Source organism: Nicotiana tabacum, chromosome 2, assembly GCF_000715075.1.
Source record: "Nicotiana tabacum cultivar K326 chromosome 2, ASM71507v2, whole genome shotgun sequence".
In the NCBI taxonomy this organism is placed as follows: domain Eukaryota; kingdom Viridiplantae; phylum Streptophyta; class Magnoliopsida; order Solanales; family Solanaceae; genus Nicotiana; species Nicotiana tabacum.
The window spans coordinates 100,574,382-100,598,779 of NC_134081.1; the positions used below are offsets into that span (position 1 = coordinate 100,574,382).

The following is a 24,398-nucleotide window of genomic DNA, read 5'->3' on the forward strand; positions in this document are numbered from 1 at the left end:
GATATGGCAGTCAGCTTTGTGGTAGCTGCCTGCATCCAATTGTTGAGACTGGATAGTGTCTGTGAAACCCGTAGGGCAGTCTGAGGGTAGGTAGAAGATGTGGGCATTTACACTGCACTGACAGGGATGGTCCGGAGGAAGGAGGAGGCATGGCAGCTGCTCCGGTAGAAGTACCGGCTACTGTGGAGGGCTAGGCAACTGATCCGGTGGCCACTACCCTTGGCTCTTTAGACTGGCCAGTGGAGGTAGTGGATTTACCCTTGAATTTAGGGTTGTCCGCTCCCTGGAGGTAGTACTATGAGAAAGGCTTTTTAGCCTTCACCTCCACATCAAAATGTCTCGGCTCTACCCCCTGGTCTTGGAAATACTCTGTGAGGAAGTTAGGGTAGGGATACGATATTTCTTCTTTCCGAACTGCATTGGAGATGTTGCAGGACATCAAGTTTCCTACATTAATAGGATAGCCTGCCATAATGGAAGCTAACAATACTACCCGGGGGAGTGGAAAGAGTTGCCTGCTATGAGCCATGCAGGTGTTGTCCCTGGAATAGCAAGTATCTCAGCTAGCCATGTGTGAACTGCATCACCCAAGGCTAGCTTCTCCAGGTATTGCATTGCCTCGACCTCCTCAAACCCTACATATATGTTCAGTGTGTGGCCATCAAACCGGATTTTCAAGTTCCGAACCTTTGTACCCTTTTTGATGTGGGCAACATTGGCATAAAATTCCTTGACGAGATATTCATTGGCATCTTGCAACAGGCCGTTGAACCATTTCCATCTTTTTATCTCCGTAAATTATTTCAGGACATTCGGATTGTGTTGGCTTAGGTCTTTGGTTATGAATTGTCGCTCAAGAGTGAGCGACCTTTAGGGCCACCATTCCCGAAATTTTGCATACGCCTTCTCACTTACAAATCTATCGGCCCAAACCGCTTGCTTTCTTGATCTAGCTAGGTTTCCCACAATTGTTGCAACCCCCTCTCCTGTCATCCGGGACCTTATGATCATCATCTAAATTGATTAGGGTAGCTGTTGTGGCAGGTGTTGTAGTAGGTGAGGAAGATGGTTCAGATGCCTGACTACCTCCCTCTGATCCATTAGAAGAACTAGAGGAGGAGGTAGGTTCATTGACTAAACGGAGTCTATCGGGGAATTGTTGTGATTGTGCCCCTGGTTGTGATTGTACAGAATCCCCCTCAGAAGTTTCCCGGGATGGGAGGTATTCACTGGTGTCTGAGGATTCCGGAGGTGGTCTACTGATAATAGTCTTTTTGCCCAAGACTTTCTGGACTGATAGTGGCATGTTAGATTTTCCTCTACCCCGACCTCAAGAGGATTCTTCCCTCCCTTTGGAAGTATCACCTTGCCCACGAGAACGCACTATTGTCTGCAGCACACAAGTAGTGAAAGTCAGTTAGAATTGGGGTTCAACATGTGTTATTGAATTACAGTTGAAAAGAAAGACACTGCTTCTCAGAACAGGGCAGCGCGGACCGCACAAAAGTGAGTGCGGTCATAAACTGCCCATCGCGGACCGCACAAAAATGAGTGCGGTCGCATAATACCCATCGCGGATCGCACAAAATTGGGTGCGGTTGCGGAGATCCTAGGTTCAGACTACTGGTTCTTTAAAGTTACCTCAGCGCAGACCACATACTTTTGAGTGCGGCCGCGAAAACCCATCGCGGGCCGCACAAAATTGGGTGTGGCCGCATAATCGATTTGTTGGGTCTCTGAAGTTTAATTGTGCGGACCGCACAAAATTGAGTGCGGCCGCACAAACTTAGCAATGACAAGTGCCAACCTAGGGTATCGCTGACCGCACAAAAATATGTGCAGCCGCGAAATTCAAATCAGAGCGGCACTGAAGTAAGATTAATACTAGGGTTTTCACTAATTAGGCATGATTTATGGCAATTAAACAATAAAAGCTACTAACCACAGACCCTATTATGCATTCAAACACTACCCACATGCTTCTAAGCAAGAATTAAGCATCAATTTGACATTTTTGGCATGAATCTAAAGATAAAAAGAAAACTAAAACAAAGAGAAAAGAAAAGAAAAAGATAAAATTAATTCATTGAAATCAACATACCAGTAATGAAATGTAGTAGGAAATCAACACTTGATGAATATGGGATGAGATTGAAAACAAGAAAGAGTGCACTGTGCTTTAGTCTAGCTTGAGAGGTCAGAGAGTGTAAAGTGTGAATGGTCTCAAAAAGGCCTATTTATACTCTGACCATGTTGGCCCACTGACTTACTTGAGTGCAGCCGCACAATTTTGGTATGGTCCGCACTCTTTACCTTTTTTAACTCAGCAGCTGATTCGGTGACGCGGTCCGCATAAAAATGGTTGTGGCCGCACAATCTGTGCGGTCTGCGAAATCTTGATCACGGCCATGAATCCTTAAGGGATTTTGTCCGGCCAAACTTTAGAGAGTTGGAATTTTCCATATTTTAGTTATGTGACCGCACACAGAATTGTGCGGCCGCGAAGGGCTTGTGCAGCCGCATATTTCTGGCGCGGTCCGCACAATTTCACCACTTGGCCAATTTTTATCTTGTCAATTTTCTGCACTGCACACCCAATTCCTGCATACACTTCACAACCAGTTAGTACAAAACAATGCCTAATCTACAAGAAAATCAAAAGAAAGAAAAACACATGGGTTGCCTCCCAAGAAGCGCCTGATTTAACGTCTCAGCACGACGCATGTTACCATCATTCATTTGAAATAGAGCAATGCCACAACTTGGCCATCATCAACCTTACCAAGGTAGTGCTTCACCCGGTGCCCATTGACTCTAAAGATCTCACCATTCTTATTTTTCAAATCAAGAGCACCAAAAGGAGTCACATGTACCACTTCAAAAGGACCACTCCACTTTGATTTAAGCTTTCCCGAAAATATCCGTAACCGATAGTTGAATAAAAGAACAAGGTCACCTTCGTTGAATTCTTTGTTCCAGATATACTTATCATGTAGGTACTTCATCTCTTCCTTATACAAGGACGAACTGGAGTAAGCATGGAACCAGAACTCATCAAGTTCATTCAATTGCTCCACTCGAAGATTGGCAGCTACATCCCACTCAAGGTTTAATTTCTTCAACGCCCACATGGCCTTATGCTCTAATTCCACCGGAATGTGACATGCTTTCCCAAACACCAACCGATATGGAGACATACCAATTGGAGTCTTGTAAGCTATTCTATAGGCCCAAAGAGCATCGTAAATTTTCCTTGACCAATCAGTCTAATTTGCATTAACAGTCTTGGATAGAATACTCTTGATCTCCCTGTTGGAGACTTCAACCGATCCACTTGCCTAGGGGTGATAGGGGGTTGTCACCTTGTGAGTGACACCATAATTAGAGAGTAAAGTGTCAAAGGCTTTATTGCAAAAATGTGAACCCCCATCGCTAATGATAGCCCTTGGGGTGCCGAACCTTGTGAATATGTTTTTCTTTAAGAAAGCCACCACACTCCGTGCTTCATTGTTGGGCAAATACACAGCTTCAACCTATTTGGAAACGTAATCCACAGCAATAAGAATATAGGTGTTCCCACACGATCTCACAAATGGACCCATAAAGTCGATGCCCCACACATTAAAAATATCAATCTCGAGGATGGTGGTGAGAGGCATCTCATTTTTCTTGGAGATCCCACTGGCACTTTGGCAATCATCACAATGCTTAACGAGCTCGCTAGCATATTTGTACAAGGTAGGCCAATAGAATCCACAGCTTAGGACCTTTGTAGCAGTTCTTGCCCTACCATGGTGACCACAATAGAGCAAAGAATGGCAATCTTCAAGAATACCCAATTGCTCTTCTTCTGGAACACATCTCCGGATAACACCAACAGTGCAAATTTTGAAAAGATATGGCTCATCCCAATAGTAGTCCAGGCAGTCCCGTTTGAGCTTCTTCCTTTGGTTTGAAGAGAACTCATTCGGAGCAATGCCACTCACAAGATAGTTGGCCACATCGGCAAACCATGGCATCCTAGTCATAGAAAAGGAAAGGATTTTTTCATCAGGAAATGAATCATTGATCTCAAGGCCATCATGTGGCCTCCCCTCCTCCTCCAATCGGGACAAGTGGCCCGCCACTTTATTCTCACTACCCTTTCAGTCTTGAATCTCTAGATCAAACTCTTGCAATAGAAGCACCCACCGCATCAACCTTGCCTTAAACTCTTTCTTGATCATCAAATAACGAAGTGTCGCATGGTCAGTGTGAACAATCACCTTTCTACCCATTAGGTACGGGCGGAACTTCTCCATACCAAAGACAATGGCTAGGAGTTCTTTCTCGATCACCGTATAGTTGACTTGGGCCTCGTTCATGGTCTTGCTAGCATAGTAGACCGGATGAAATATCTTATTAATTCATTGTCCCAATACCGCACCAACCGCCATATCGCTTGCATCACACATGAGCTCAAATGGTAAGCTCCAATTTGGCGCGGTGATTATAGGAGTGGTAGTCAACTTATACTTGAGTAGTTCAAATGCCTTCATACAATCTTCATTGAAAAGGAACTTAGCATCTTTCTCCAAGAGTTTGCACAAGGGGTTTACCACCATAGAAAAATCCTTGATGAATCGGCGGTAAAACCCCGCATGACCTAGAAAGCTTCTCACTCCCTTTACGGAAGTAGGGGAGGGAGTTTGGATATCACTTCAATTTTTGCTTTATCCACCTCAATACCATTCTTGGAAATCATGTGACCGAGGACAATGCCCTCATTGACCATAAAGTGACACTTCTCCCAATTCAGCACCAAGTTAGTTTCTTCACAACGTTCTAATACCTCATCCAAGTTATCTAAGCACTCTTCAAAAGAATCCCCCACGATAGAGAAATCATCCATGAAAACCTCGAGAAAGTCCTCCACCATATCGGTGAAGATGGACATCATACACCGCTGAAAAGTTGTTAGTGCATTGCATAACCCGAATGGCATCCGCGAGAATGCGAAAGTGCCATATGGACAAGTGAAGGTTGTCTTCTCTTGGTCTTCAGGTGCAATAAGAATCTGGTTATATCCAGAATATCCATCCAAGAAGTAATAATAAGCATGTCCGGCTAACCTATCCAACATTTGATCAAGAAATGGAAGCAGAAAATGGTCTTTCCATGTAACTTTGTTGAGCTTTCTATAATCCATGCACACTCTCCACTCGGTGACAGTTCTTGTAGGGATTAATTTAGTTTTGTCATTTGTTATCACAGTCATTCCCCCTTTCTTTAGGACACATTGCACCGGCAAGGTCCGCGAACTATCGAAAATGGGGTAAACCACCCCGGCATCCAACCACTTGATGATCTCTTTCTTTACTACCTCTTGCATGGCCTCATTCAATCTTCTTTGATGTTCCACGGAGGGTTTGGCATCCTCCTCTAAAATGATTTTGTGCAAGAAAAAGGCGGGGCTTATACCCTGAATATCCGATAATATCCAACCTATTGCTTTCTTCCTCCTTTGAAGCACCGCAAGTGTGGCATCTTCCTGCACGTTAGTTAAACACGAGGAAATAATAACAGGTAAAGTGGATCAAGGGCCTAGAAATCCATACCTGAGGTGTGAAGGCAAAGGCTTTAACTCCAAGGTGGGAGGCTCCTCGATTGAGGGCTTTGTTGGTGGAGTCTTCCGGTTTTCGAGATCCAAGGAAAGTTTTCGGGGCTTATAAGTATATGATCCTATTCCTTTCAAAGCATTGACACATTCTACAAAGCATTCCTTCTCATCCTCATTATGATTCAACAACACAATTTCCAAGGTATCTTCCACATTTATCACAACACTTGTGTCATCAACAATTACTTCGGTCACAAGATCCACGAACGAACACACTTCGTTGCTATTCGGCTGCCTCATAAATTTACAAACATGGAACACCACTTTTTCATCGCCCACCAGAAAGGTGAGCTCTCCAGCTTCCATATCAACTAAGGCCTTCCATGTATCAAGGAAAGGTCTCCCCATAATGATTGGCACCTCGTAGTCAACCTGACAGTCAAGTATCACAAAATCTGCGGGAAGGATGAACTTGTCGACCCTAACTAACACATCATCAATTATCCCCAATGGCCTTTTCATTGTCCGATCCACCATTTGCAACCTCATGGATGTGGGTCTTGGTTGCCCAATTTCCAACATTTTGAACAAAGAATAGGGCATCAAGTTAATGATTGCCCCCAAATCACATAAAGCTTTGGCAAAATTGACACTCCCAATATTGCACGGGATTGTGAAAGCACCGGGGTCTTCCAACTTTGGAGCCATGGAGTGCACCATAGCACTCACTTGATGTGTCATTTTAGTCGTTTCATAGTTCAATGATCCCTTATTTGTTACCAAATCTTTCATGAACTTGGCATATCCCGGCATTTGTTCTAAGGCTTCAGCCAACGGCACATGTATGGACAAACTTTTCATCATATCAATGAATTTCTTGAATTGATTCTCATTGTTTTGCTTTGAAAGTCTTTGAGGGTATGGAGGAGGAGGCCTTGGCATTGGTACCTTAGCCTTTGGCACTACCGGTTCCGGCATGTCAGTCACGTGCTCCCTAGACGGGTTCACTTCTTCTTGCGTCTCCTCCACATTTTCATCAATATCAATCCTCGCTTCTTCATTAGCTTGAACATCATTGCTTGGCTTATCATCATCTTTCATCAACACATCATCACCCACATGTCTTTTTTGGTTTGGGGTACTAGCAACTTCACCTCTCCCACTTCTTGTTGTCACGGCCATTGCATGCCCTGTATTCCCACCTTTCGGGTTCACCACCGTATCACTAGTAGTTCCCCCTTTGGGCGAGTATTTAAAGCTTGGGAAATTTGGCCAAGTTGAACCTCTAAGTTGCGGATAGAAGTATTGTGGGAGGCTAATTGGGCATCGGAGTCGGCATTTTTCTCCATCATTTGCTTAAACATGTTTTCAATCCGCCCCATTTCACTATTGGAAAAACTAGGACCTTGCCAGGGATATGGAGGCGGGTTTTTTGGTTGTTGATACATCGGGGGCCTCTGAAAGCATGACCCCCGACTTCCTTGATTGTTATTGTTCCAACCCCCTTGATTATTGTTGTTCCCCCAATTGCTTTGATTGTTGCCACCCCAATTACCTTGATTATTTCCTCCCCAATTGCCTTGATTAACTTGATTACCCCAATTGCTTTGATTATTGTTGTTGCCACCACTCCAATTTCCTTGGTGGTCTTGGTTGTTCCAGTTTCCTTGGTTTCCTTGTGATCTCCATTGTTGTTGATTTGTATCATTGCTTTTTTGACCTTGATAATTGTTGACATATTGAACCCCTTCATCTTTCTCATCATATGAATCATCTTGATTATATCCACTATTACTTTGCTCAAATTGTTCCGGATGGTTTTGTACTTGTTGACCTCGTTGTCGTCTCTTGTTTACCATCATGTTCACCCCTTCTATAGCATTCACTTGTTTCGACCCTTGAACCTGTTGAAGTTGAGCTTTGGTCAATTGGTTCATGGTGGTTGTCAACTCCGTAATAGCTTGCCCATGATCATGTAGCTCCTTGTGTAGGTGAATATCATTTGGGTCACCTTGAGGAACATTGGATCTACTTTGCCACGCTGAAGAGGTGTCCGCCATCTCATCCAAGATTTCACAAGCTTCAGAATAAGGCATGTTCATGAAGTTACCCCTAGCGAGTTGATTTACCACACACTGATTTGTTGTGTTGATCCCCTTGTAGAAGGTCTGTTGGATCATGGCCTCGGTCATATCATTGTTTGGGCATTCTTTGACCATGGTGAGATATCTTTCCCAAATCTCATGCAATGTCTCATTGGGCTCTTATTTGAAAGCTAAAATTTCATCCCTTAGTGTAGCCATGTGCCCAGGAGAGAAGAATTTGGCAATGAACTTCTCGGCCAACTCATCCCAAGTGTGGACGGAATGATTGTGCAATCTCTCTAACCAGTCCAAAGCCTTTCCCCATAGATTAAAGGGAAACATCCTTAACCGCAGTACATCCTCAGTGACATTTGTTTGCTTGCTCCCCCAACAAGTATCGACGAAACCCTTTAGATGCTTGTAGGCATTTTGGTGTGGAGCTCCGGTGAAGAAACCCCTCAGGCAGTGCAAGCATCACATTGGTAATTTGGAAGTTGCCCGCCCTAATCCGGGGCGGGACTATTGCACTTGCATAGCCCTCATTCGGCAACACCTAGTGCGCTGCTCTTGGTAGAGGCGGTCGGCCTTGCCTGTTTACTTGAGGCTCAAGATAAACCTCATCCACTTGATCATCATCTACCTCCTCCCCCAATGATAAATTTCCGAGGGGCTCGTTGTTAAGGGCCATTTCGTACCTAAAAGCAATTCACAAACAAAATTAGTGATTAGGAAGAAAAGAAAGACAAAACACACAAATACCTAGATATGTAGCTAAATCTGTTCAACTCCCCGGCAACGGCGCCAAAAATTGATCAGGTCCAAACTCACACCACAATTAAGTAGCGAGGTGGTCAATGCAATAATAAACCCAACAAAGGTCGGGATCAAATCCACAGGGAGTTAGAATATGGGATTAGGTTTATATCTAAGCTAGATGTTGGGTTTAAATCTAATTCCACTTCCACAAATTTGGGTTTGATTTCTACTTCTAACTTTACTCTAAAGATTGCAATAATTGAAACTAAGGACAATATTTTTGTTGTTGCTTTTCAAATGTTTAAAGAGACTAGGGTAGTGACTTCTACCTAGGTGGATATCTAACGGGTAGCAAAATCGAGGGCAAGCTTGATTAGTTGGAATTGTAATATAGCTATCACACTCGGGTACTCACTCTATACCTCTCGGTAGTTTGAGTGATTCTGCCCAATTTGGCTTTCTCAAGTCCAAATGGATATTCATGCAAATCAAATAATATTAGCTCAAGTTGGGTATTACTATCTCTAGGTTTAACCCTTTAATTGGAGCTATCAATTTCTTGAGTTCACCCCAATTCCTTGTTAGCCTAGTTTTCCTAGACTTACTCCCTCTTTCTCAAGTAGAGCTTAGTTTGAAACCATTAATTCTTGAGTTCTAGCAAGAATTAGGCTAAATATCACTAATTCATTCACATTCAAGCCCTAAAATCAAATACCCATTAGATACCCACACTAGGGTTGGGTCACAACCCTAGCTATAGGTTTAGCTACTCATGGAAATAACAGAAATTAAAGATGAAATGAAGATAAAATCCATGATATTAATTTATGGAATGAAAATCTAATGTTAAGAAATGAATCTAGTACAAAAGTTCCAAAAACAGAAAAGTCAGCCGTCTCAAGTGCTCATACATAACATAACATGCCCTAAAAATGACAAAAACTTCTATTTATACTAAGCTGAAATATCTGACAAAAATGCCCTTGTCGAGATAGTGCGGCCGCGTAATTCTGAGTGCGGCCGCACTCTTGCTTTCGCGGCCGCATAATTCTGAAGCGGTCCGCGTTCTTCTCTTTTGGATCTGGGTTGAGGTAAACTTTCGCGGACCGCATAATTCTAAGTACGGTCGCGTTCCAGATTGTGCAGCCGCATAAAAGTGATGTTGTCTGCACTTGCTTGAGTTTGGCTTGAAATCAACTCTCTGATTCTTCATCTTACGGACCGCATAATTTTGATCTCGGCCGCACAAGGGACTTTCGCAGCCGCATAATTCTGGTGCGGTCCGCACTTCTCTCTTTTGCTCAAGTTGTCAGCTCTCTGAATCTCAGTCATCGCAGTCACGAAATTTCAATTGTGGCCGCACAGGAACTTTTGCGGCCGCACATTTCTGGTGCGGTCCGCGTTCTTCATTTAGCCCAAAATCACACTCTCTGAATCTCTCTCTCGCGGACCGTATAATTTTGATCGCGGCCGCACAATATTTATGCAGTCCGCACTGGAGACCTCTTTGCCCAGCCTTGGTTTTTGTTCAACTTTTGACTCCTTTGTGAGTTGATTTTGATTCCTTTGGCTCATTTTGAACAATTTCTACAAGCAAGCATATTTCATTAGTTTCCGGGAATACCTTCAAGCATTTTTTGCCTAAAACACAAGTAAAAGAGAGCAAATAATAGGTTAAAATCCCTACTTATCAGCCACCACTGCTTTCAAAACCAGAACCTGGAGAACGTCTCATCGTGTATCTCATTGTATCCGAAGTAGCTGTGAGCGCAGTCATGGTTCGAGAAAAAAAAGGTACGCAATCGCCCATATATTATATTAGCAAAACATTAGTCGACGATGAGATGAGGTATCCTCATCTCGAGAAGCTAGCTATGGCCTTAGTCGTAGCTTCGCGAAAGCTTAGACTGTATTTCTAGTGCCACCCCATCTCGGCCGTCACGACCTCCCCCCTGAGAAGTATTTTGCATAAACCTGAGCTATCGGGAAGGTGGGCCAAATGGGCCATCGAGCTGAGCGAGCACGATATCACGTACCAACCGCTAACAGCGATAAAGTAACAAGTGCTCGCTGACTTTGTCGCCAACTTCAACGCAAAGGTAATGCCCGAAGTTGAGAGAGAAGCATGTCAAACTTCCCCCCAAACACAAGACCTCTGTGTCCTATACACCGACGGCCCATCCAATGCATCAGGGGCCAGATTGAGACTCGTACTCGAAGTCCCAAAAGGCAAAGTGATTCGCCAGTCCATATGGTGCCCGGTATGACTAACAACGAGGTCGAGTATGAGGCTGTAATCGCAGGTTTGAGACTAGCACTTAAGTACGGGGCAAGGTAGTTGAAACTTCGCTGTGATTCCCAACTCGTAGTCAACCAAGTCACAGGGACTTACCAAATCAAAGAACAAAGATTGTAAAAATATCAGACCGAAATCTGCAAGCTGCTACCCGAGTTCGACAATTTCTAGCTCGACCAAATTCCCCGAGTACAGAACGCTGAGGCAGACGGCCTTGCTAAATTGGCCGCAGCCACCAAAAGCATCGCAACCGAAGACAAGAACGTAGTCCACCTCCTCAACCCATCGCTTGATCAAATTGAGGTAAGAACCATACTCCTAACTTGGGACTGGCGCAATCATATTATTATATATTTGCAGGATGACACGCTCCTAGATGATAAAAAAGAAACCAAGAAACTGAGAATGCAAGCAGCCAGGTGCAATATCATCCAACGACCTATATAAGAGGACTTACGTCGGCCCTTTGGAAAAATGACTGGGCCTAAACCAGACGCGGCGCGTCCTTGAAGAGGTCCACAAGGGCCATTGTGGAGCTCACTACGGCAATCAGACTCTAGTCAGATGCCACATACGGGCAGGATACTACTGGCCCACCATGAAAAAAGAGGTCGCAAACTTCGTGAAAAAATGCGAGCAATGCCAAAAGTACACTTCGATGATTCACCAAGCGGGAAAACACCTCCACTCGATCACCTCACATTGGTCGTTCATCAAAAGAGGAATGGACATCATGGGCCCCATCCCGGCAGGGCGAGGTAACATACGATTCCTTTTGGTTTTAACTGACTATTTCTCTAAGTGGGTGGAAGCAGAAGCATTCGCCAAAACACGTGAGCAGGAAGTGATCGCCTTTATATGGAAAAAAATATCATATGCCGGTTCGGCCTCCCCAAAGAGATAAGCTGCAACAACGGACCCCAGTTCAGGGGAAAGAAGACCGACGGGTTTTTTGAGAAATAGCATATCAAAAGGATACTCTTGATGCAATACTACCCACGGGCACCGGGCAAGCAGAGTCCTCCAACAAGTCGATACTGAACATCATGAAGAAAAAGCTTGAAGATGCCAAGGAACTGTGGCCAGAAATATTACCAGAAGTATTGTGGGTCTCTCGAACAATGCCAAAGACGAGCACAGGAGAGACGCCCTACTCTTTGGTCTATGGGACCAATGCAGTAACACCAGTCGAGGTCGGAGAGCCCAGCCAAAGGTACTCCCATGAGAGCGGACCAAGGAACGACGAAAGCAGAAGGTAGAAGCTCGACGAACTTGAGGAACAAAGAGACATGACCTACATAAGGATGATCACCAAAAACAACAAGCAGAACACTATTATAACAAGAAGGCAAAGTTCAGGCCGCTCAAAGTCGGGGACTACGTGCTTAAAGCTAAAACACAAGCGAGCAAAGACCCACGGGAAGGCAAACTAGGTACAAATTGGGACACCCCGTACAAAATCACGGCAAAAGCGAACAAAGAGTCATTCCAACTTGAAACAATCGAAGGAAAGTTGCTGCCAAACAACTGGAATATTACCCACCTCCAGTACTTCAACTTTTAATAGATAAAGCGTCCCCCAAGTTGTACTCTTTTTTCCCTCACTAGAGTTTTGTCCCAATTGGATTTTCTCAAAGAGGTTTTTAATGAGGCAACGAAGGGAACACTTCAAGTCGAAGTACACAAAGATGGGGACAGGATGGTTAGTTCATTGCTCGACCTCTCAAGCACTCTCTAGGTCAACCAATGAAGGGACTAGATAGTCTGGGACTGGGACTGGAACGCCAGCCAACGCCCGAAAATTTGTAAATTTCTCCAAATGTATAACCAAAGCAACAATGCTTAAAGTTTATGGTTTTGACAAACTTCGCACTTATCGGAACATCCACTGGCCCTCAGCCATAATTAAAATTAGGTTATGTTCGACCTCGTCGAACTGACGCATATTACCCTTCGGTCATAATTAAACTTAAGTTATGTTCGACCTTGTTCGAACTAACACCTACCGGCCCTCAACCATAATTAAATTCAGGTTATGTTCGAACTTGTTAGAACTAACACCTACTGGCCCTCGGCCATAATTAAACTTAGGTTATGTTCGGCCTTGTTCGAACTAACACCTACCGGCCCTCGGCTATAATTAAAATTAGGTTATGTTCGACCTCGTCGAATTGATGCCTATTGGACCTCGGCCATAATTAAACTTAGGTTATGTTCGACCTTATTCGAACTAACACCTACCGGCCCTCGGCCATAATTAAATTCAAGTCATGTTTGACCTTGTTCGAACTAACACCTACCGGACCTCGGCCATAATTAAATTCAGGTTATATTCGACCTTGTTCCAACTAACATCTACCGGCCCTCGGCCATAATTACATTTAGGTTATGTTCGACCTTGTTCGAACTGACACCTACTGTCCCTCAGCCATAATTACTTAGGTTATGTTCGACATTGTTCTAACTCACACCTACCGGCCCTCTGCCATAATTAAATTCAGGTTATGTTCGAACTTGTTCGAACTAACACCTCCCAGCCCTTGACCATAATTAAACTTAGGTTATGTTCGGCCTTGTTCAAACTAACACCTACCGACCCTCGGTCATAATTAAAATTAGGTTATGTTCGACCTCGTCGAATTGGCACCTACTAGCCCTCAACCATAATTAAACTTAAGTTATGTTCGACCTTGTTCGAACTAACACTTACTGACACTGGGCCATAAATAAATTCAGGTTATGTTCGACCTTGTTCGAACTAACACCTACCGGCCCTCGGCCATAATTAAATTCAGGTTATGTTCAACCTTGTTCGAACTAACACCTACCGACCCTCGGCCATAACTAAATTTAGGTTATGTTCGAACTAACACCTACCGGCCTTCGGCCATAATTAAATTCAGGTTATGTTTGACCTTATTCGAACTAACACCTACCGGCCCTCGGCCATAATTAAATTCAGGTTATATTCAACCTTGTTCCAACTAACACCTACCGGCCCTCGGCCATAATTACATTTAGGTTATGTTCGACCTTGTTAGAACTGACACCTACTGTCCCTCAGCCATAATTACTTAGGTTATGTTCAACCTTTTTCTAACTAACACCTACTGGCCCTCGACCATAATTAAAACCTCGTTCGAACAAATGCTCACCAACCTTTGCCCGTCATTCGCCATTAAGTGATCACGGTCAGAAAATCAAGGCAACCAAGTGACAAAATTAAAAAATATACAAATTCAAAAACAAAACGCAGGAAGAGAATCAGATGCAAATAACGAGGTTGAAATTTCATACTTGAAATATTTTTTACAAAGGCTCATGAAGACGCCACCAACTACACGCAAAAATATACAAAAATCAAAAGAGAAAACTACTGGCCACCACCATCCCGACCTTCGACATCCCTGCCGACTTGGCCCTCGACAGCTCGTCGCCCCCTTGATCTTTGACACCCTCACCATCGCCACCTTTGCCCTCAGGATATGAAGCGTCATACATGGCATTCTGCTCCAAACGGTCTACACCTTCATCCCCCTCGTCCGCGTCGGCCTCTAGCGTAGCAAGGTCATACCCGCAAATGACTCGAGTTTCACGAGCCTTAACACGAGCATCTTCGAGGGTGGCCTCGGGAATGGATCCCACTGCATACAAACCTCGAAACACGTCTAACTAGGCCTCGGCATGAATTCACTCTTCGTACAACTCTCGAGGAACATTAGGAAAATCTGAAGTATTGGAAGAGGACGGTTGCGCCAGGTCTTTCTCGGCCACAGGAGAAGCAACTCGGTCATAGAGGCCAAAAGTCTCTCTCTCTAACTCTCCAATCCTCTCATCAAGCCACTCTTATTTAAGCCTTGCCATTTCCAAGTCATTCTCTCGCTCAGAACGGAGAGTACGGACCACTACCTCAAGAGCCTCTGCCTTCCTCGAAGCCTCCAACCGAGCAAACTCTGCCTTCTCAAGATCCTCTGCCTTCTCGGAGACCTCGCCAAGTTGGGTACACAGCGAAACCACCTGAGCTTGGAGATCGTTGGACTGGGTTTTGACCCCTTTGCTGACTTTGAGCTCTTCCTCTTTACCTCTCAACGGCCCTTCAAGGATGCTGCATTTCTCAATGACCCTCACCAGCTCGTCGTCTTTCTCCTTCAACTCTTCACGAAGGGCCTATAAGTTGCCGCCCTCGCCAAAACGCCTGCGAATCTCCTGGTACTTGCCCCGGTATTCAAATTATTTGCGTTCCAACTTCTCAAATATTTTCTTACGCTCCCTTCGAGAAATTTCAATCTCTAGGATCATGGTCTGCAATCATAAGAAGAAAAAGGAAAGCAAAAATGAGAACTCTCTCGCCAACAAAGGCGAAATGCTGAACAAAAATACACTACAAATTAGAAGGACGAAGCCCTTAAGTACTCACCCTAAGAGCGAGGCCGGCTATGCTCCTTGACAGAGTGACATTATCCAGCTCTTTGAGGGTTTCACCTTCCACTTCGGAGCAAAGAGGGCTGAGGGCAGGGACTATATTCTCCGTATTTTTCAACAGATCATGATCCATGGGGATCGCAAGGGTCCTCGTAAACCCCTCCAACCTCACCTCGAGTTGGGTAAACCCATCTTCCATCATCCTCAGGTCAGCGGCGTCAATGGCTGATCCCGTTTCATAACCATCTTCGGCAATGCCTGTGTTTCTCCCATCGGCCGCCAAGGGAGTATCATCAGCTGGCTATGAAGTCGACGGCCCCTCCTGCCGCAAAGAATCAGAAGCCCTCACAGCCGACCCTTCGGCCTCGATCATCGTAGAAGGGCGAGACACGTCTTCATCAGCCTCCACCGATCTTGGAACCTCAGACGCCAGCTTGACGTCATCTTTAAGGACAATGGTCTCCATTTCACGAAGGAAAAAATCATCCATCACATAATCTACGGCCTAGGAAACTTGGTTGACAACGACCACTAACCTCCTTTTACGAGGCACCAAACCCCCGTCACTTGGCAACAATTCCTCATCTTCATCCACAAAACGGTAGAAAGGAGAAGCTGAAGGTTTCGCTGCCGAAGTATCCACAGATAGATAAGAAATTGATGCTGAAGCAGCGGCAGGCAGGGCCGAGGGGCGAGCAGGATTAGCTACGGTCGTAGAAGTTGTAAGGTCCCGTGAAAATTTTCCTAAAAAATCGGGGTTCCGTGAGGTCAGTGCAGGCATAGAGGTTAATAATAGTAGAAATTCTTTACGACGAGCTTGCGAGCCACGGTTTGAACTTTTTGGATTGAACAGTGCACTGGAGAGTTGAAGGAAAATGTTGTGCAGAAATTAGGCATTTCTGCGGCCCATTATGCGGTCGTAGAATCACTCTGCGGGCCGCATAATGGTCGCAAAGTGAGGCAGTTTTCTGGGTCATTTTGATGTTATTTTCGCGGTCCATTATGAGACCGCATAACCATTTCGCGGGCCGCACTCTTGTCGCATATCCAGCTTTGAGATTTTTCGGAGGGAGGTTCTACGGTGCATTATGTGACTGCAAAACAGGTCTGCAGTGCATTATGCGACCGCAAAACAGGTCTGCGGTACATTATGCGACCGCAGAACAGGTCTGCGGGCCGCATAGTGACCGCAGACCTAATCAGTTCCTTTCCAGTTTTGGCACCCAATTTGTGCGGCCGATATGCAGACCGCATATCCATTATGCGGTCATATATGCGACCGCATATCCTGTTCCGGGGCTTCATTTTTAAAGTTTTTAAACCCGACCCTATTTCGTTAAAACATATGTCATAGTCCATTTTGAGCATATATCTGCTACTTTTAGAGTAAGAGAGAGTTCCTAGAGTGGGAGAGTGACCTTCAACCTAGTACCCATCAATTCTTGCTCAATCATTGAGGATTAACAAGGGAGTCTTCATTCTAAAGGTAAGAATCTATTTCCTAGTTCTCAATTTCGAAAAATTTACAAAACGTTTCATAATTAGAGAGATAATTATTGGGTGTGGGGGTTGTAGTCTTGCATGCATGTATCCTTGAAGTATTTGGGAAGGTTGTGAGCTAAAAATGATAGAGAATGGGTTGGGGAATGATGGAATCTTTCACAAAAAGAGCCTTAAGAACCTTATGCACACCTAGTGTTTGATAAAATGCTCAAATGAGCTAGAACCATGATCATCTTCCTAATTTTGGTTCAACTTGTCATATTTCTAAAATAGATTGAAGTTGCTAAGAATTCCGGATCATTTTAGAGTGTAAGAAAGCTCAATTAAGGTATGTTGGCTAAACTTTCTCTCTTAGAATCGATTTCTATAATGTTTCCGTAAGATCAAGTATGATTGGCTCAAGATTCCTAACTTCTATATTCCAGGTTATTCCCTATAAACTTGTTTATTCCGAATAAACCTTATGTCGAAAGATAGATGTTCAAAGTATGGTTTGCGTATTAAAATGTTGTGGCTTTGAGTCGTGTTTTAAATGAAAACTAGCATACAATTGGGTGAGAAAAACTAGATACACCTAAGACTCATAATTGTTTATATGTGTACCTAAAGTCTTGATTGGAAGTGTCATGTTGTTGATAATCTTTAAAGATGCCTGAAAATAAAATAAGTGAATTGAAGAAATAGAGTGTGGCCAACGTGCCAAGAATTTAAGTTATAGTTGTGGCTAGTGGTGCCAATGAAATGAGAATATGTGATAAGGATTATGAAATAAGCCTCGACTCAATTGCTTAAAAATGATTTTGAAAATAGAATTGCCTAAAATCTTTTGTACTCAATCCATGCCCATAAGTGGCTGCTTTAACTAATGCTTTACTTTACAAATATATCCAGTGTGATTTGAGCTCTTACATACTCAGGTGTTGAAATTGTATATTGTCATTTCTGGAAAAGTGTATTGCAAGAATAAATGGTGTATTGATTGCTTATGATTTGATGTGTGCTTGCATTGCTGGTCGGTATGCCCCATTATTTGGGAAGAAACCTTTTGTGTTTAAAGTTTTCATTACTAATAAATTTGAGGTATATGATTGCTGAAATATTCTATATGTTGATATTTGATGGTGATCTTTGAAATTGAAAGAGGTTAGAGTGTGGAATATGAATTATGACCACCGTGCCAGGAATAAAGAATCTTGTGAATGGCCAAATGAGCCAAGGAAATATTGTTGTTGTGAGTGACAGGAAATACTAAAAAGAATTTATACAATGTGAAAGATGTTGAGGTCAGAACAATTGTATTTATGTTACCTTTGTATGCAAATCAAATCAAAAATGTTTTTGGGAGCATTATTAGCAAAATCGAGGAAGGGTGGGTCATAAGGCCCACACCTGAAACTACACGTGCCTGTGTAGGGGTGGATTGTGATTATTCCCCTTATTTGGGATGAAATTGAAATATTGGAGAAAATTGTGATATTATTCCCCTTAATTGGGATGAAACTGATAACAATTGTGGATTGGAAAAGTCAACCCACACGGCATATGTGGAAAGGCGGCCTAGCTGATCGAGTGGAGATCGGACGCTATGTTGCGCCCATGGTGGTACTACTCTTGGTAACAACTTTCTTTCGCATCACTCGTCAAACCACATTGTTCGTACGAAGATCGCCTAGCCGATCGGGCGTGATCGGACTCCGTGCTAACAAAGACGGTGGTATATCGGTGCTAATGATCTCCCAACCAAAATTGTATATGAAGTTCGTATTTCGAAAATTATTATGTTTTAACTGGACATTTGGATATTGTTGATTGTGACTTGTTGTTTCTATGTGCTGTCTTTTCTTATATGGTCATTCTATTTTGAGAGAGGACTTTTAGCTTTACATACTAGTACTATTCGACAGTACTAACGCTCCTTTTACTGGGGCGCTGCATCTTTAATGGATGCAGGTGGTTCTACAGCAGGCGGCATTGATCTGTGATAGCGGTACACTTTCTTCAGCTGACTTGGTGAGCCCTATTCATTTCGGGGTCATGTATCTTTTGTTTCCCATGCACTATGTTTTGAGGTATAGTCGGGGTCTTGTTGCCGGCATTTCCCTATTACTCTTCTATTGTACTTAGAGGCTCCGTAGACAGGTTGTAGGTTGTGGTTGATGTTGGTAATTGAACTAGAAATGTTGGTATTTGGCAATCATATTTTTTTTTCATTAATTCTATAAACTCGTAATATTTTAGAAATTATGAATGAAGCTGCTAATGGGAATGAAAAGGAAGTTGTTAATAGAATCTTTTTAGAGTTTGAGTAATGGAGTACATCTCTTCTTTATTCATAGATGAGTTTGGGTAGAAGGTAATCTAACAGGCTTGCTCGGCCGGGTTCTCTCGGTTGAGCGCCGCTCGTGCTCCCCGAGTTTGGGGCATGACAGAAGGGGCAGAAGCCAAAGAGGTAGCAGTTTTCCTCTTACGAATGCAGGTAGAGGAGCTCTCGGCCTCCTCGAAGGCCCTCGGGTTGGAGTTGAGAGAAGCGCAAAAGAAAAGAAGGTCAACAAGAGTGAACCACAAAAGATGAGTAACCACAAAGCCAAAGTAAAGAAACTCACCGGTCAAGGAAGGAGCAAGCCCAAATTTCTTGAGAAAGCCCGGCCACTCACGAATCCCCGCGATGTGAGGGAGGAGACGACCGACCCAATCAGAAATATCCCTGACCAAGGGAGGGGGCGAAGTCTTGGCTGCATAAGAAATGAGCAAAAGATTATAACTCGCGACTAAGCAAAGTAAACCAAACGCCTCAACACAGAAAGGTTAGACGCTTACGAGTATAGTTTCAAGTTTCAGGGAAGCCGTCTGCATTGGCCACCACGTCCTCAGCTCTTACGAAGAAGAAGTTGTACCAGAGCTAGCGGCTAGCCTTGTCATCCATCTTTACCACTAGGCACTTGCCCTCTCGGTGGCGAAGGTTCAACATCACCCCCTATAGAAACTAGGGGCGAATAAATGCGCCAGATGCCGAAGAGTGATCTCGACTCCAGCCAGCTCCGCAAACTTAGTAAGCATCGTGATGAGCTTATAGATATACGGTGCAAGCTGAGCCGGGCAAACGCTATAGAAATGACAAAACTCCTCCGCTAGTGGAAGAAGGGGTAGAGCGTGACCGACATGAAAAGAGTAAGCGTACAACGCACAGTACCCGAGGCGGTGGACTTGTACCATATCTCGCCCCGCAGGGACCAACTCGATGCGAGCGGGAATGCCACATTTAGCCCTAAGCTCTAATAAATCGACCTCCTTCATTGCTGACTCGGAGATTTCGGGCCCAGCTTTAGATGCCTTTGTAAAATTACACCTGACTTTCTTACCACGAGGAACTATCTCCTTCACCGTAGGGAAGTTCTCATCCTCAACGGCAGCAGAGACGCCATCCGTGTGAGGAGGGAAAACCATCGCTAAAGGAATCGGGTAACTTTCCTCACTGGGACCAGAAGATACGTTAGACATAGTTCTAACGAAAGATAAGGTATTCAAAGTAACGGGGAGTTAAAAACAACATGGATCGCTAAGGCAGGGAAAGAAGATGCACAATAATGGAATAAGAAGAAGAAGGCACAAGGTTTTGATATAGGAAATCTGTAAAACTTGAGTGCGTGTCTTCACATTCCTATTTATAAGATCTCAGGCATCGAAATCGAGAAATTAGGTCATCATTACTTAGCACCACTATCGAAGCGACAGATTCAACCAACAGACGCACACGAAATGATGCAACGCTGCAGGAAAACCAACATAATGACGTATGATGTCATGACGTCACTTTGATCCAGGAACAACGTAACCCCAAAAGTTGCAGCTCATGAAAGACCATGTTGCCCACTCGTCCAATCATCTCGACCACGACAAACAGAATCCGTTCATCAAGCCCGCCTGAGGCCGGCCTCAATAAGCGGAGGGACTAACTGTATAGGTCAAAATATGCCCTAAAATATATAAGACAAGATAATACCAAAGGAAGAGTCTTCAAGCCGTCATCAGCCGAGGTCGACTAGGAAGCAGCGAGGTTCGTGGCTGAGATATCACCAAGGGTCGAGGTCGAGCACCGTTGGCAAATCTGTAACGACTAGTTTTCGAAATAGGATATTAAAGAGAATATTCTAGTAAATATTAGGGTTTATTAAGAAAATGTCTCATATAAATAGAAAATGAGACAATGGTGTAAGGCACGTGACATTCATTTGACAAGAACAAACTTTTAATTGAAGATTCTTTCTCTCCCTTACAAAGATACAAACACTACCTTTTCATCTAGATTCTGGATCGTATTATCCCACACCCTTCCTTCAGATCCGAGAATAATTCGAACATTCTGGGACTTGTCTGTCACTCATCATTGTCAGGAGGGATAATCAACTAGTTCATACTTTATTGGGTGAATCACTCATTCTATTTACTTAAACGTCATTTATTGTTATTTATAGCTAGTTGTTGCTACATTATTGCTCATACTTTTTGGAATAGTTAATGCATATTGTTGTTAATCCCCCACAAGATCTGACCAGCATTAGTCACCTTTTGAAAATAACATCTAGAGATATTATTATTAACTAAGTTTAACCAATTATTATATAAATTGAGTTATTTTAATCAAAAATTACACTTTTTGGTCAAACAGTTGTGAAGCATCACACATATTTTAGCCACACTTATTTACGACTAGGATGCAGTTGTGAAGCATCACAAATACACGCAAAAAATGCACATGTATATTAGCCTTATTTTTTGCCACTAATTATGACTGTTTGCTGAAGTCGATTAATTTACACGGTGCAAATACTAACATGTCTAGTGGAAACTTAAATTGTTGAATAAAGATGTTCTTAAATTGTTGAATAAAGATGTCACAATTACTTTATTGTTTTCCTCGAGGTACCTTCCCCTCTTGCAGGGCTTTTGTTTGCCGCTTGCCTAGACATACGTGGGTGGTTGGGTAGAATGTATTAGGAAAAATAATATATGTATTAACTTTGTTATTACTAATTTTTTATTTGTCAGTGTTTTCAACCTATGTATAATACACTCAATTCAGTACTCCATAACAAACTATGACATTAGCAATATCATGATTTTTAATATACGAATAAGAATGTATAAAGACAGAATTAATTTTAATATACCAAAACCAAACAATCAATAAGAAATAATCAGATTAATACTAATCACAATATTGTTAATACACCATATTTAATAGTATTGTTATATACCCTACCAAATGACTGCTTAATTAATTGTAAAGATATAATTTGTGGGGAGTACTAGAATGGTCGAAGACGTGCTATAAGATCGCTACAATCACACGCGACGCCTGTTCCACATGCATTTTCTCAACGCTAATTCCGCCTTCAACCGTCCACTTTCCGCCCTAACGTACTTCCTAAAGTATATATATCTTTGATCATTATTCGGATTAATCTATTTCACTATTATTCCAATCATTTTATCAAAGTCAAGGCTCTTAACTTTCTAATAACACAAGCGAAAAATATTCGAGTGTGTCCATGTTAAGTGACAGCTTCTTATCGACAGTTAACGCCCTTTCATCCATAAGAATAGCCCCACTTGTATCCTTTCTTGCTGCAATGGCAAGAGAAGAGAAAAGTCGGTGCACATATATTATTTTCTAAGTAGGAGCGAGAGAGTGCGGGGAACGGGGATGAAGGAGGAATGAAATTATTATTTATAAATGTTCAAGTCTTTCACTCATTAATCATTCGATTATAAGCCAAGCTAAGGGTGGAGACTAAGGTACATTGCAATTTGCAGCAGTTTTGTATTTTTGTAACCAAAGAAAGAAAGAAATCTAAGGTGCAAGATCTAGAAGATGACGACGGTAATGATCACCATCTCCTCTATCTTTTCTGTCTGATCTTAATTTCATTCGTAGAAAAAAAACTTTTAACCGATTTTATGTGTCTTATCTTTTTGGTTGAGTTCAGATGACAGAGATGAGAGTACATATGGATTGTGCTGGATGTGAGAGCAAGATTAGAAAATCTCTCGAGAAAGTTAAAGGTAAATTAGTTCTAGCAGCTTAATTATTTTTTTGAGTTGCTAATTTCGCTTTTTATTATTTTTTGATGACTTGATACTGATACGTAAAAGTTCCTTCAAAAATTGTTATGTATATTGAAGTTAAACTCGAACAAGAATGATGGAATTTGAAATACTGTGTGAAGGGAGTATCTAATTTTGTGAACTTTTGACCTAAATTTTAGGTGTTGATAATGTAGAAATAGATATGGCCATGCAAAAGGTGACAGTAACAGGATGGGCAGACCAAAAGAAAATACTCAAGACAGTGAGGAGAACTGGTAAAAGAGCTGAAATATGGCAATTTCCTCATAATCCTGAGATGAGAAATAATCATAATTATGTCACTGATCATTATTATCAGCAGCAAGGCTGCGGTGGCCCGTCCACCTATTACGCCGGAGAGCCGCCGGCTTCCGCCTATAACTATCGCAAACACGGCTGTGACAACTATGGTCGAGCTTACAGCCTTTACAGGGGCAATTCGAACACTTTTGGTAGCCGAGCTGGTGATACATTTAGTGACGAGAATCCTAATGGTTGTCACATTATGTGAAAATTGTTGGTTGACCAAAATTTCCCATTCAATTTCACTATTTCACTTTTCTTTTCTTCTCTTTCTCCATTCTTTTTTATTTTCCTCTTGAACATTGAAAGAAAAACACACAATTTCCCTTTATTTTCTTTTTTGTCTTATTTTTTCTGGTCCTTATAAATTTATAGACTCAGTTATCAAGTTAAAGTTTGTAACATGTAAGTGAAAGAGCCGGATCTAGGATTTGGAGGTTGCGGGTGCCATATTATTTTGTACGTAGACGTATTATTATTTATACGGTCCAAAAAGAGTAAATGTTTAGTTTGATCAACTTTGGATTTTGATTCGAGTTATTCATCGTTTCAGTTTATACAGACAAATATATCGAACGAAAAAAAATTATGACAACTTAGCATACATTATAAAATTTCCAGCAGTAAAGACCATTATCGTTAAATTTATTCTACATGAAAAAAATAAAAGACAGTCACTTCTTTCATCTACCGGCACTTGGAAATATCTTCCAATTAACAAAATACTACCATAATCAGTTTGGGGCAGCAACACCGTAGCTGGGAGGGTTTTGGGTGGGAAATGATTTTGGGGAAATAAGAGAGCTTTGTTATTTTAATGTACTCAAAGGAGAGCACAATAAATAAGTCAAACAAGATTAAATAAATAAAAAGGTAAAAAAGAATTAATAAAGTAAAACAAAGAATAAATAAAAATAAAATGTGAACATATGACACCTCACATTAATTGTCCAAAAGTATCTAGGAGAAATTTTCGAACCTTTATCATTGGCACCCGGTGACGATTTTGTTCATTAGGTGTCATTTTATTATATCTAAGATATTTCATCTACATATTTAGATATATACACAGAGTTTCGACCGAGGATTGCGGGTGGCGGCGCACCCCTCGGCTCTATGTAGATCTGCTCCATGCATGTAACAACGTAAGCTTTTAAGGAAGTAGTATTTTTGAAAGGATGTAAGCTTCTAATTACGAATTTCCAAATAAATGGACTTGTTGTTCATAGCTGACTTTTTCTACCGCATTTTCCGAATTACTTGTGTACTAACTACGCCATAACTTAAATAGTTTTCATACTGTTAAGAG

At 42.5% G+C, this 24,398-nt stretch overlaps 1 protein-coding gene across 1 annotated transcript; it reads left to right on the top strand.

Moving 5' to 3' along the window:
- The first annotated feature begins 22,412 nt into the window (after window positions 1-22,412).
- LOC107769458 (heavy metal-associated isoprenylated plant protein 28-like) lies at window positions 22,413-23,574 on the top strand. Its single transcript, XM_016588675.2, has 3 exons — window positions 22,413-22,541; window positions 22,648-22,723; window positions 22,927-23,574. Exons 1-3 carry the CDS (start codon window positions 22,533-22,535, stop codon window positions 23,295-23,297), a joined length of 456 nt encoding a protein of 151 aa, XP_016444161.1. The 5' UTR covers window positions 22,413-22,532; the 3' UTR covers window positions 23,298-23,574.
- The last annotated feature ends 824 nt before the right edge of the window (window positions 23,575-24,398 follow it).

Excerpts from the sequence above, each read along its gene's own strand:
- LOC107769458 (XM_016588675.2), top strand. Across the intron at positions 22,724-22,926 it reads ATCTCTCGAGAAAGTTAAAG|GTGTTGATAATGTAGAAATA; the intron begins GTAAATTAGTTC and ends CCTAAATTTTAG.